The sequence below is a fragment of the Tyto alba genome, unplaced genomic scaffold (genome assembly GCF_018691265.1).
Source record: "Tyto alba isolate M040663 unplaced genomic scaffold, T.alba_DEE_v4.0 Super-Scaffold_9, whole genome shotgun sequence".
Taxonomy (NCBI): Eukaryota; Metazoa; Chordata; class Aves; order Strigiformes; family Tytonidae; genus Tyto; species Tyto alba.
This window is the reverse complement of record NW_024881330.1, coordinates 1,934,009-1,947,743: the sequence shown is the minus strand read 5'-3', so window position 1 is coordinate 1,947,743 and position 13,735 is coordinate 1,934,009. Positions and strand designations below refer to the sequence as shown.

The 13,735-nt window shown below is 49.5% G+C and overlaps 1 protein-coding gene across 1 annotated transcript in view; it reads right to left on the bottom strand.

The window, feature by feature from the left end:
• Positions 1-13,735, bottom strand: part of ZC3H3 (zinc finger CCCH-type containing 3) — a 194,310-nt gene that overhangs the window by 39,043 nt on the left and 141,532 nt on the right. Inside the window, exons 6-8 of the mRNA XM_042785719.1 lie at positions 8,452-8,533; positions 4,564-4,719; positions 1,979-2,048 (exon numbers count right to left, since the gene is read on the bottom strand). Coding sequence (XP_042641653.1) covers positions 1,979-2,048; positions 4,564-4,719; positions 8,452-8,533 — 308 coding nt within the window. The remainder of the gene's footprint in view (positions 1-1,978; positions 2,049-4,563; positions 4,720-8,451; positions 8,534-13,735) is intronic.

The window sequence follows — 13,735 nt, the reverse complement described above, 5'->3', positions numbered from 1 at the left end:
TCCAGTTCCCGAGTCTCCCCCGGGTTTTTACCCTGGAAGCAAAACCAAGCTCTGGCACCATGCTGAAATACCATTTAACTCGCCTGTAGAGATGTAAGCTAACGGTCCTGTGCAGTCTGGATGAGTAGCAATCCTTGGGCTCAGAGGTGCTGGCAGTGGGTTGCGTGCTGCCGTTTGCGCTCGCACAGCACCCGCTCAAGCGAAAAGAAGTCACCGGCCCCATATCCACTCCAAATCTTCATTAATTATAACAAATCTGGATACACCAACAGCCAGTCCCTTTGCAAAGCTTTCTTCTCGGCTTCTTTATTTCTGAAGTCTAACTATACGTTATAGGAAGAAAAAAAAAAAAAAAAAAACAAAAAACCAAAAAACCAAGCCAGCCCTTTTTCCTTCTATCAATTCTCATCCTCATCCCTCCCTTTGACACGCCACGAGTCAGGGAGTACAGCTGTCCCCAGTCTATCTTCTCTATTTTATATACTCGTGATTAAGTGACTCCGAAGAGAGATACATGTCAAAAACATATGGTGCTTTGTGCCTCGCTCAGAGCGACTCCGCTCACCGCCAGGATAACTTATGAGCTCCCCACTGACAACAAACGTGCCTTAGGCAAATGGAGGGAAAGGGAGACAAGAAAACTGCGTGCCCAAAGGCAAAGGCCGTTGGAAAAGGTCCTGTCCCAGACGCTGATGAGACCTGACATCCCGCGGGTTAAATCCTTTACAGGTCAGTAGTTGCACTGTAATTACCTACATGATGCTGCGGACGGGGAACGGAGGACGGTGACGCTTGAAGGGAGTGAGAAGAGGGTGGTATAAGGAAGATTCACAAGGCACGGGCTAAAAAAAACCCGAAGTTTGAGTAATTAAAAGCAGCGTTTCCAGATCTGACACGGCTGAGGCGAGCTCTGGTCCCCACCGTGCTCCAGGCACAGCGGTGAAAGGTTTGACAAAGCTCCTTTCGATAAGTGACATGCCAGAAATAGAGCCCGGGGAGGGGGTGGGGGGGCTGTGGGCTCATCGAGGGACACGACAAAGGCCTGAGCCTTACGGGTTTCTCCAGGAAAACCCCTCCTCGTTGGCATCCCGCTTTCTGGCATCTCCACCCCAACAGCGGAGCCTTGGCACCCGACAGGCCCCGCTCCCCACGCGGCGACGCTGCTCCGGTTGGAGTTTCAATAACCCGGTGGGATTAACCTTACTGCTGTTGGTCTGTACCAGGGAAACGGTTCTGCAAATCCCTCCAACAAAGCCGAAACGTAAACAGGTGCTTTCAGCACATCCCAGCTCAGCGAAGGACCCGCAGCTACACTTAACCTTCAACACCTACTTCACCTCGGCTTCGACGCTTGAGGTCTCCAACGCTACGTCCGACTGGAGATCCTAGCCACCCAGCGGAGGTTAAGCTGCTAAAATCATCAGCTGATAATCACTAAAAGAAAACCTAATTATTTTTCCACCTCGCTCTTTGTAATAAAACCCCGGAGCCCCAGATATATCAAGAAGGTTGAAAATGCTGAACTCAAAAGCCGTTCTGCCAGCTGGTTTCACCGCCTGGCTTTTTAGAAAGGTTAATTCATACTTCCAAGCTCTTCTGTGTTAAGACATCCTCCTCCGACCTCAGCACAGGGTGATTTAGAGGGGAGGGCTAAGGACTAGATGCAACTAAACACTGCTCCCGTGCTCCTTCTCTCCGATCCCTGGCGTTTAAGCACCCCTTAACCCGACACACGTTACCCAGCAAAGCCCCAGTTGTTCCGGTTTCCCACCCGCCGCTTAAATGCATCCCTCCCACCGATTCACCACGCCACTCGAAGAGGCAGGCTTTCCTCTCACAACCCCATCAGGAGCCTGAAAGGCTGGGCAAGCAAACTACAAATGACCCCCCGACGGAAGCACTCGGCGAGGGAAACTGCTCTGCGACCGCCAGCGCTGCTCGTCGGGCCGCACCGCGCTCGTCGGGAAGCCGTACAGACCTTGTCTTTGGACACCTTGTGGGAAAACGAACAGGTCCCATCCGTCTTCTTGCACGTGCCCCGGAGAAACCTGGAGATAGACCAGAAGGAGAGGGCTGAGCACGAGGCGGGTGGCGAAACACGCCGTTTTAAACACCGACCATCTGTCTCGCCCCGTTATCGAGGCCACAAAATACGCAACGGCTGCTGCTGAGCTCACTGTTAAAGCCCACTTCACGCCCGAAATTGGTACAGGTCCTTCTCGTTGGAAGAGCAGCTGATGCTTCCTGATAGATTGTGCTCTTTCGTCATATTCGGTCGCTCGTTAGTAGGCAGAGCAAGGCCTGGACCGTGAAGTTCAGAGGTGATGCTCCCCGAAGGGGAAAGGCCCTTCCCAGAGCCCCGATTTCACCAGATGCTGGATGAAGCACCAGGAGGACTTCCAGGTGTGAGTGGCCAACACCCAGGAGGAGCAGAGACAGCCACACAACAGAAACCAACATCCCAAAGCACGTGAGGACGTTTGGGGTTTTCCAAGGAGCTGCCAGTGTGACAGCAAATTAACAAAATACACCTTCTTGGAGGAAGAGCACTGGTCTGAGCTCCCCAAAAGGAGACTCCAGGGGTACGTGCTCGCAGCTGCACAGCCTTGCAGGGAGGTTCTGGAGCACGGAATATGCCCCCAGCTTTATTTATAAAATCTGGGTAAATTCAGAGCTGAGCACGGAGAGGTTCGTTAAAAATAAAACAGAATTCAGATTGGTTTGAACCAAGTATAAATGGGAACATAGAGATCTGAAAACCAGCTGGCTGATGGCAACTAGGTTTGCGGATGATTGTGATCGTGGCATAGCTACGTGCACCTCCTCGGAACGCTCAGACCTGGAAAATAAAGGACAACCTAAACCAAAAGCAGACTGAGAAAATTAAAGAGATGGTAACACGAAGCTAAAGAACGGGACCGGAGCTAGAAGGCACCAGGGTGAGAAGACACAAGACCCGGAGAAAATCAGTGCTGTCCTCTAGTGATACATGGAAATGGGACAGGATGGAGACCTGAAAGACCTGAAGGACCAGCGATTCCTAAAGTATGCCAGGAGCACAGCCCAAACCCAGACTTGGTCGCCAACATAAGAACAACCAAGGATTCAAAGTGAAGAATCAGCAGCTGGCATCCCTTGTCCTCTACGTCACCAGAAGTAATTCTGACCGGACACCTTGGACACATCCACTGTGGTGCTCGTGACGGCGTCTTATGGGAGAATGAGCGAAAGCGAGTGAAATCGGTTAAAAAACCAATAAATCACCTGTCCCTCCTATATGCTCTCCCATCGAGCTATGTGCAACCTTCACATGATTTCTAGCACAGCAGCAATTTCACAGCGAAATTACTCAAGGAGTTCATCAGTGGAGGTGGCTTTTCTACACTTTTTAAACGACTAATAATATCGCTTAATCAACTGTTGGGCAGGTATAATGAGATGGCAAAATGAATCAGTTCTCCCGTAATAAATTACCCAGTCTCGTAGCTGCACGGCATCACAGGCTGAAGGATTCAAACCTGTTGCACGGATCCGAGTGGATCTGAGAAATGCTGCTGGAAGAAATCACGCGGTGCGTGGCCACAGCAGGCTCTCAAGTCATGTTTTAGCCTCTAAATTCCACCCGGCAAACCCTGATGGCACCTTCAACCTGACAGCAGTAAGTAAATCACTAAAGATTCTTATTCTGATAATATTTAAGGAATGTTGATTCGATCTTACAAATTCTCAAAACACTACTCTGATTTTAATTTTTTTTTTTAGAGCTTCTGTACTACGATATGGAAGGTTACTTATTAGATGTAAAAGCAGTGGTGGCGATATCCACCTCCAAAATGTGATGTAACTATTTCTGTAATCCCTACAGGATGCACAGTACAACCAAAATGTGTGTATTTAACTTGGGAGGCTGGTTGTGTGATGCTTTGTTAGCATTAATAGGTGTGAAATGCTGTGTAGATTTAGAGATAAATTACCAGCAGAGATTAAATAGACTCCAGTGATTCTCCAGTCTGGGAAGTCTGGACAGAAAGGGGAGGATTCTATAAGTTATAAGGGGTGCCTAGAAGGCGATCAGGGAATGATTTTTCCATCCTTCTCAAAAACCATGAGTGGGGAGACACCCAGCCCAACAGCCGAGCAGCCAGTTGAGGAAGCACTTTTCACACAGTCCCCAATTCAGTTGTGCATCCCGCTGCCGTAAATACCACGTGTTAAAGAAAGGATTCAATAAATTCACAAAGGAAAAAAAGAACTGCTGACATGATGATGGTTCGGGGGTACCCTCTAGCAACTGAAAAACAAACCCTACCAGGCTGCAGGACTTCACTGCCAGAAGCTGAGAGGTCCCAGTGAGGAGAAAGAGCCCTTCTCCGCGTTCCTCGATTTTCCCTCCTCATGTAGGTACCTCCCAACCCCAACAGTGTTGGGTAGGTGACCCAAAACAGTTGTCCTCGTGGCCTTACATCTCTGTTCTCAGGTTGTTTCCCTGAGGAATATCACACGAGCAAGCACCAAAGCCAACCAACGGCCCAGCCTACTGTGACGGGCCAAAGCATGAGATACCTGGTACAGACAGCCACCTTCTCTGGATCATGGATGTAGGGACAGCTCTCCCCGCGATTACACTTCCCGAAGCGGTTGTAGTACATACAGTATTCCTTCTTCTTTTTCTTCTGCTTGGCTTGACGAATGATGGCCAAACTCCGCTGAACAGCGCGGCTAAACGGAGAAAGACAGACAGGGTCAGGTACCATCTCCAACCTCTACACAACAACGACGTAGAGAGAACAGGTCTTGAAATCACAGAGAAGCCCGAGTTCCACTCTGATGAAAGAGTGAGATATTCAGGAAATTCATGACAGGCCATAAGCTCTTAGGTCTTTGTGATTTTTTTGGTCAACTTTACCCTGAATTTTTTAAAATTTGCAAGCTCTTAGGTCTTTGTGATTTTTTTGGTCAACTTTACCCTGAATTTTTTAAAATTTGCAAGCTCTTAGGTCTTTGTGATTTTTTTGGTCAACTTTACCCTGAATTTTTTAAAATTTGCAAGCTCTTAGGTCTTTGTGATTTTTTTGGTCAACTTTACCCTGAATTTTTTTAAATTTGCAAGCTCTTAGGTCTTTGTGATTTTTTTGGTCAACTTTACCCTGAATTTTTTTAAATTTGCAAGCTCTTAGGTCTTTGTGATTTTTTTGGTCAACTTTACCCTGAATTTTTTAAAATTTGCAAGCTCTTAGGTCTTTGTGATTTTTTTGGTCAACTTTACCCTGAATTTTTTAAAATTTGCAAGCTCTTAGGTCTTTGTGATTTTTTTGGTCAACTTTACCCTGAATTTTTTAAAATTTGCAAGCTCTTAGGTCTTTGTGATTTTTTTGGTCAACTTTACCCTGAATTTTTTAAAATTTGCAAGCTCTTAGGTCTTTGTGATTTTTTTGGTCAACTTTACCCTGAATTTTTTAAAATTTGCAAGCTCTTAGGTCTTTGTGATTTTTTTGGTCAACTTTACCCTGAATTTTTTAAAATTTGCAAGCTCTTAGGTCTTTGTGATTTTTTTGGTCAACTTTACCCTGAATTTTTTTAAATTTGCAAGCTCTTAGGTCTTTGTGATTTTTTTGGTCAACTTTACCCTGAATTTTTTAAAATTTGCAAGCTCTTAGGTCTTTGTGATTTTTTTGGTCAACTTTACCCTGAATTTTTTAAAATTTGCAAGCTCTTAGGTCTTTGTGATTTTTTTGGTCAACTTTACCCTGAATTTTTTAAAATTTGCAAGCTCTTAGGTCTTTGTGATTTTTTTGGTCAACTTTACCCTGAATTTTTTTAAATTTGCAAGCTCTTAGGTCTTTGTGATTTTTTTGGTCAACTTTACCCTGAATTTTTTAAAATTTGCAAGCTCTTAGGTCTTTGTGATTTTTTTGGTCAACTTTACCCTGAATTTTTTAAAATTTGCAAGCTCTTAGGTCTTTGTGATTTTTTTGGTCAACTTTACCCTGAATTTTTCTAAATTTGCAAGATGAGGCCCATCTCCCGGGAAACACCTGCGTTTGGTACAGAATTAACCCCACGTAGCAGGACGGGTTGTGGCCAACTTCCAGAGGAGGACCTCTGCAGAAGACAACCCTGGGGAACAACAAGTCACCCAGGAGTCAGCCCTTGGCAGCGGTGACACCAAACACATCCTGGGCTGTATGAGCAGGAATGGGGCTGGGAGGATGCGGTAGGGGAACTATCCCCCCCTCCATTTGTCACTTGGAAAACCACAGCTGGGCACTGGGTCCAGTTTGGGGCTCCCAGTACAACAAGAAGGCTGGATGGAAGCATCCAGTGGGGGCCATCAAGATGGTTGGGGCCGGAGCACAGGGCACCTGAGCAGAGGCCACGGGCCGATTTGCTCAGCAAGGAGAAGGCCAAGAGGGATCTTATTGCCCTCTGCGACTTAATGGCGTAGAGAAGGTGGAACCAGACCTTCTCAGAGAGATGTATTGGAAGGGCAGGAGGGCGCAGGAGGAAGGACAGCTCTCCAGAGATTCCCCTTCCCACCTCCACAACCACGATTCTCTCTACGATTTTACGAGCACGTTTCCGGCGGTTTTGGGGAACGTGGTGGGGCAGAAAACATCCTCCCCCCCCCCCCCCCCCCCCCCCCCGCCGGGCTCATGCAGCAGAGGATGCTAACGCCGAACGACTCAGAGGGCACTTCAGCACTTCAGTGTCCTCGTCAGCTGGCCTGCTGCTACCCAAGGCCCTTCAAGCGGACACCCGCTTACGGACCTCAACGAACGAGAGCCTACGCGATGGCCACAGAAACACCAGGTAACACCAAACATCAGAAAAACTTGACATTAATTGCCTGGTACCACTACAAGTCACTCAAGGACATCCAAAGTTGCTCAACGCGTGTTTTCCATAAACTTCCAGCTCAAGGGGGTCACTACCCAGCGGCTACGGAGATGTACGGGACCCGGAGGAAGAGGGGAAGCGTTGAGCTCGGGGTGAGTGCAACACCCCGGTGGGCATTTTTGATTTCTCCAAGCAAATAATTAGACGGCACAGCACGGTCAACTCAAGTTTGCGCGGGACACGGTGCCCTGGATGAGGGCAAACAAAGCCACTCGCCTTAGGTTCTCTGAGTCGCTGTATGCATTGCTTCCTTAGCCTCTGAGGATGAGTATTTACATATAAAAATTTGTCAATATATGGATAATATATGAATATGACAGAATATTTATGTATTTCCACAGCCTTGGTCCTCCTGGTACAAGAACCACAGGTCTAAGGGTCACAAGAGCATTCCCCACAATAAATACTTGCTCCAGGAAACTATTTTAGGGGGGGAATGCGCATTTTTACCTCGATAATTATGGCTTGTCTGCGGCTCTCAAGTTAAAATGCAACAAGAAAAAGGCAACTTCATACAGCCAAACCGCTGAATGCAAAAGCACCGTTTTATCATCAGAAATGCCACCTCCTCTTTCATCACAAATGGCTCGGGGGGACACCAAGCCCCACCACAAACTGTTTCTTGGTACCTGACGTGCTTCCAAGGTTGCTAACGTAAGGCGAGCCATGATATGGCATGAAAAGCATTTCAAAAAAGAAGATTTTTCTTCCGAAATTATAATATTGAAAGAAGGTTCTCTCATAATTGGCTACTTGTGATACCTGGCCAGGTCACCAGCATGCTGACCTGTACAGAAAGCATTTGCAAGCTGGACTCTAGCATCAGTTAACTCCAGTGCTAGATTTTAAATTAGTTGGTATTAGTGGTAGGATATCATAAAATATAGCTAGAATCTGTCATTACGACTGTATACACACATCTGGAACAGACAAACTTTGGGAATTTTAATCTGCTACAATTAAAAAGGGCTTGTCTGCAAATGCTCATGCTTAAGGACACGATGATATGTGGTACACCTAGCACAATAAAAAAAAAAAAAAAAAACAGGCAAGGAGAAAGCTGGCAGTGTGTTGAACACCAGCAACATGCCGTCCTTCTCTCATCCACGGTGTTTTCCAGTTGCCACGTGGCAGGTTCCCAGTTTGTGGGTGGGAGAGTGAGCGGGAAAACCTCCAGGTTTGCTGGACTGAATTGGGATGGGCTTCTCAGAGTTGGGGGGCGGGGGGAAAAAAAAAAAAAAAAAAAAAATCAAATGTACCCCTTGAGAACAATACGGTTGATTTAAAAAGGGACTTTCCAGGCAGGATTTGCTCGCAGAAAGGTGTTGTTGCCCATTAATAACCTTTCAAACACTTTCCAAGCAGAAAGCGTGGCTTTCTGCTGAGCTTACAACCACCTTGTAGCGGAGGCTAGGAGAAATGCAGCAGCCGGAGCTTCTCCGACTTCATATCCAGTTAAATGGCTGCGTCTCAAGCTTCTGACACCCTCCCGAGCATAAATCACGCGCAGCACCCGGCGGGGGAGCACACTGTTCCTCCCCTGCAAGTACAGACCTGGCGATGTATCGGCTCGTAGCTGATCTGTTCAGGCAGCCGGACGGAGAGAAGCCGGGACTGGGCGTACAGTGCAACCTCACTGTTGGAAACAGAGAAGAAAACATTGATAATTGGCTCAGAATCCAGAAGTTTTGCTGGAATTCATGCAGCCTCCCGTGTCTTAGGTCCACCGAAACGATCCGAGGGCTGGAGCAGCTCTGCTGTGGAGAGAGGCTGAGAGAGCTGGGGGGGGTTCAGCCTGGGGAAGGCTCCAGGGAGACCTTGCGGCATTTCAATATTTAAAGGGGGTTGATGAGAAAGATGGGGACAAACTTTTTAGTAGGGCCTGTAGCGACAGGAAAAGGGGCAGCGGTTTTAAACTAAAAGAGGAGAGTTTAGACTAGATCTAAGGAAGGATTGTTTTTCCTTTGAGGGCGCTGAGATGCTGGACCAGGTTGCCCAGAGAGGTGGTGGATGCCCCATCCCTGGAAGGGTTCAAGGTCAGGTTGGACGGGGCTCTGAGCAACCTGGTTTAGTTGAAGTTGTCCCTGCCCGTGGCAGGGGGGTTGGACTAAATGACCTCTAAATGTCCCTTCCAATCCAACCCCCTTCGATGTTTTTGTGATCTTACTGCTTAACCCAAAGCAAGAAGCTCCCAGAGCCCCAGTGGGCGAGGGTGCTCTTTACGGACCTCCACGTTGCCGGCGCTTCCAGAGCAGCCACAGCAAAAAAGCTCCTTGTCAGCTCCAAACGCAGCGGGGACCCTTCCCCTCGGCACCCAAATGTGCCCAAAAACACCCCCCCCCCCCCCCTCGGGGCAACTCGCACGCCCGCACGATCGCTCGGGCAGATTTCCACGCTTGGCTTGGCGGTTCCCCGCAGCCGGCCGGGGAAGCCCAGCGCCCGCTTCCGATACGCCCACGCGCCTAATTAAATCGTCCCTTGACCGGCGTAGGGAAAAATGAATTAAAAATAAAGCCCGGGTCTCAACTTTCCAGGTGGGACGAGAGCGGCTCAGTCGCTCGCCTGCCAGCCCGGGCGTGTTGGGGAGCGAGCGAGTGGCATTCGATAGCGCGGCAGCGCGCTCTCCCCGCGCGCGAGCTGTCACTCGGGCTGCCGGCGTTGGCGAAGCCCCATCTGTTCCCTCCACAAAAAAAAAAAACAAAACAAAACGCCGGCGCGGGCGCGACGTCGGCACACGCCTGTCGCTCAGAGGCAGCGAGCTCGCTCCGCTCAACTCACCGGCGAGCCCGTTCCAGCTCACTCGAGCTTGCCGCAAGCGCGCCGAGTACCAGCCGGGCGTTTGAGCCACCGCTGAGGATTTATTTCCCTTTTTTTTTTTTTTTTTTTTTTGGGGGGGGGGGGGGGGGGGGCACGGTTTGGGGGGGGGAGGGCGTGCGTGTTGCCGTGCTTCCACCTCGTCGCAGGGCTGCCTCGCTGTCGGAGCATCTTTTCGACCGGTTTCCAAGCGCTGAAGTCGACGCCCGGCACCCGCGGGGACGCGGCGAGGATGCCGCCGAGCTTCTCTTAGCGAGGCCGTGGGTTAAGAGCCCGGCGCGCTCAAGCGAGGTTGACCTCCCAACTGATGCAGGGAGAAAGACCCAAATTAAAGTCCCGACCATTAGGGTAAGGATAGAGCATCCCTCAGCCCTCCGCAATTACGTTTAATGCTCCTTAAAGCAAGCTCAGCAGGACAGGCTATACCAGGAGCTGGCTCCCCAGGGCAGCAGACGATCTCTCTAAATATTTAATACCCAGGCATAAAAGCGGACTCTCGGGGACGAACACGCTCCCGTGCTTGTGCGCCATCCTTTTAGTTAAAGCAGCCTGACAACCCCATCTTGGCCAGAAAGGAGGAATAACTAAAGAGATAAATAAATAAGTAAATAAATTAAGGGTGCGACAGCCTCGTTTTTAATTTATAGAGAGCAAAAGCACATCCCTGGCATAACGGCTGGGGGATTTTTTCCCCGGTTTTTATCTTCCGGCAAGAAGTCATGCTATTATACATGGACAGGGGACGCACAGCTCCCGCTACGGGCTCTTGCTGTGAATTAACTCACAGCCTGGAGGCAGTTTAACCCCCCCCCGCCCCCCCCCCCCCAAGAGCCAATCCCACCCACGGCAAAATCCAGGTGAGATGCCTCCGTCCAGCGTGCCGACCAGGTCTGGCAAAGCATCAGACTGGCAGCTGGCAAAGAAACCCTTCCTCCACGCCTTCCCACCGCCTAATTATTCACCCCGCATGAAAATCCTCCCCAAACTATTAGAAAACCACCTAAATATTTACCCAGGAGGAGACAGCCCAGCGGCTGCGTAACGCTGCTGGTTAAGAAGCTCCGTAATTACACATTTCGCCGTCGATTGGGATTTATGGAGCAAACTCAGGCTCCGGCGCAATGGTATTTTTAGAAGCTTTTGCATCGTGCACAAAAAGAAGTTTCAATACAAGCAAGGCTCTGTGAGCATCAAAGCAGCGAGGGAGGAGATGCAGGAAGAGCGTGTTCGATGTCTCAGGACCTTTCAGGAGGTCCAAGGAGCCCAAGTTTTGATTTTTAGAGTGGTTATCAACTCGGGCTGCTCAGCAAGAGCCACTACCGAGAGATTTGAGTTAATAAATACAGAGCGTCTGGTATTTTGCAGGCAGTGGAGATTCAGGGTGTATCTATAGTATCGAAGTCACCCACGCGGTGTGAAACCAGGGCTGAGCAAAACACAACAGAGAACTGGGTAAGGGTTAAATATAAAAAAAAAACAAACCAAGAGCTGAAATTTGCTGCAGTCTGGACTAAATTAAAAGCTGAAATGACGCCCCCCCCCCCCCCCCCAGGGCTTGACTCTGATCTCTGGGAGTTTGATCCAGACGTAACACACTTTCATTTTGCAGGACAGGTGCCAGTCCCAAATCTGTCCCGTTTTTTTCCCCGGTTGCTCTCCAACCGGAGCGAGCATCAGCGTCGGGACGCAGCGGTGCTGTCGGATCAGGAGAGCAACTCGCACATCCCGTATCACGCTCCCCTCGACGCGGCCAAAAGTCCCTCGCTGCAGAGATTTCAATACGTGGCATGGCAGGTTCCGCCCCCGTGCACGCTCAACGGCAGCGGGAACGACAGGGGGGGGAGAGAAGAAAAAGGAAGGAAAAAAAAAAATAAAAGCTGCTGGGGAGAGCATCGGGAACTGCACATTAAGGGCTTTTTAACTGATTACACGCAGCACGGCGGCGTCAGGCTTGATATTTTATACCCCACGTAAGGGACAGGTGGTTTTCTCCCTTTGCTTTTTCATTTTTTTGTGTTTTTTTTTTTTTTTTTTTTTTCCCTTCCCTTCTTCATGATTTAGTCGGTTTGAAGCGCATCATCTGTAAGGAAATACACGGCCCGTGCAAACGGGGTTGTTTCTCTTAATGCATCATCCCGACCTGACACTGCCTGCTCCGGCGGCTCTCGGCGTTATCAAGCGCGAGCACTGAGAAGTGATTGTTGTACCTCACCCAGCCGTGAGCCTCGACGCGTCTCTCCAGAGGGAGCAGGAGCTGTCATGTTCATTAAATGCATGATTACAGCTATGATTAATAGCGGGGGCTACAGCCTAACTCTTTTTTTTTTTTTTTTTTTTTTTTTTTTTTCCCCCTGCTCCTCTAAAGAAATCCGCAGCCGAGCAGTCCCAGGGTGTTTTCCACAGCGTTCGCCTCCGCTCAGCCCATCCCGCTCGAAATTCTAGCTTTTGATGGAAAAAGCCAGCAAAAGTCACAATTTATCCCCGCCAAACGCTCCACAACCACAAAATATGTTTAAAAAGAGCGGGCTGCCTGCTGCACCCCTCCACCCACACTCATCCATGAATTAGGATCTTTTTTTTTAGCGTAAGCCCAAGACGTATCTCAGGGCTTGGGGGGTCCCTCACCTGCAACCTGGTCCCTCTCCTTCGGGAAAAGATTTGGCAGAGATTCGCTTTGGCAGCCCAGGAACCGCGCTCGGAAGCAACAGCCGGTGCGTTCCAGGATGTCAGGGGGGGAGTGCAGGACGTTTCCATCCAGCTCCAACACCCCTGCTCAGCTCCCCCCCCCCCCGGCCCAAGGGCTTGGCGATGCAACGACTGCACGCCCAAAAGGACGCTTCAAATTTTCCTCTGCATTAAAAACCGGCTGCAAACATTGCACGGCGGGAGCGCGGTTCATTAGGACCTGCTTAATTATTTTTGCATTAAAAATCGGCTGCAAATATTGCACGGCGGGAGCGCGGTTAATTATGAGCTGCTTAATTATTTTTGCATTAAAAATCGGCTGCAAATATTGCACGGAGGGAGCACGGTTAATTATTACCTGCTTAATTATTTAGGAACGACTTTATTGCGCTTAGGGCCCAGCACAAGGACCAGGACCTCATCATGTGGAAGGGTCTGTGCATCTTATCTAGTAATTTTTTTTTGTTAAACAGTGGAAAAGCTGTGAATGACTGAAATAGCCTAAAAAAAAAAAAAGGGAGAAGCTGCAGAGTTGGGATGCACCGGGGCCAAGGGACGTGCGGGAGGGCGAGAGCATCGCGTTAGGGTGACGGGCCGGTGCCAGCCGTGCGGGTCGCCCTTCTTGGGAGCAGAGGAAACCGCCGAGCTCATTGCTGCTCCCCTCCTTCAAGTGCCCCGAATCGAGGATAATTCATGGAAATCTTAAGACATTGGAGGGAAACAACCAGGGAAGCGACCGCCGTCGGCGGACGCTCTGACTCGGGGACGACCGTAACGGGGTCACCCCAGCTTCGCGTTACTCAGCCTCGCTCATCAAGGGAAGGGGCTTTGCCGTCAGCCACGCTCGCTTCTACTCGGCCTCTTTCAACATGACCTTGACACCCAGGAAAAAGCTTCCTTTCGCCACGCCGGCTCCTTTAACAGGTCCCATTATAACCCCCCGTTTCGCCCGCCGCGGCGCAGGCAGCCTACTTCGGGAACAGCCAAGCGATTCATTTTGCGAGGCTCTCCTTCGCTTTATTGCTGAACAAAAAGTTTTGAGGCTGGCACTCGGGGAAATTTATTCCTTTAATTATTATTCATTTAAGTGGGTTCCACTGTTTCAGATGATCAGCACTAGCAGCTGCTGGGGGTAATTTATTTTACTCACCGGGCAGCGGAAGCCCTCACTCTCTAGAAGGTAACAGCAAAAGAAGGGATGAGCTGCCGCTGCAGGAGTGGAATTTTTCACGCTTTCCTTCCTGATCACACCCCAGCTCCTAACAGGAACATGCACGTCCCTGGGTCAGGCGGTCACGAGTGGTTTATGAGTGAAACAACCTCAATTAATGAAGCACGC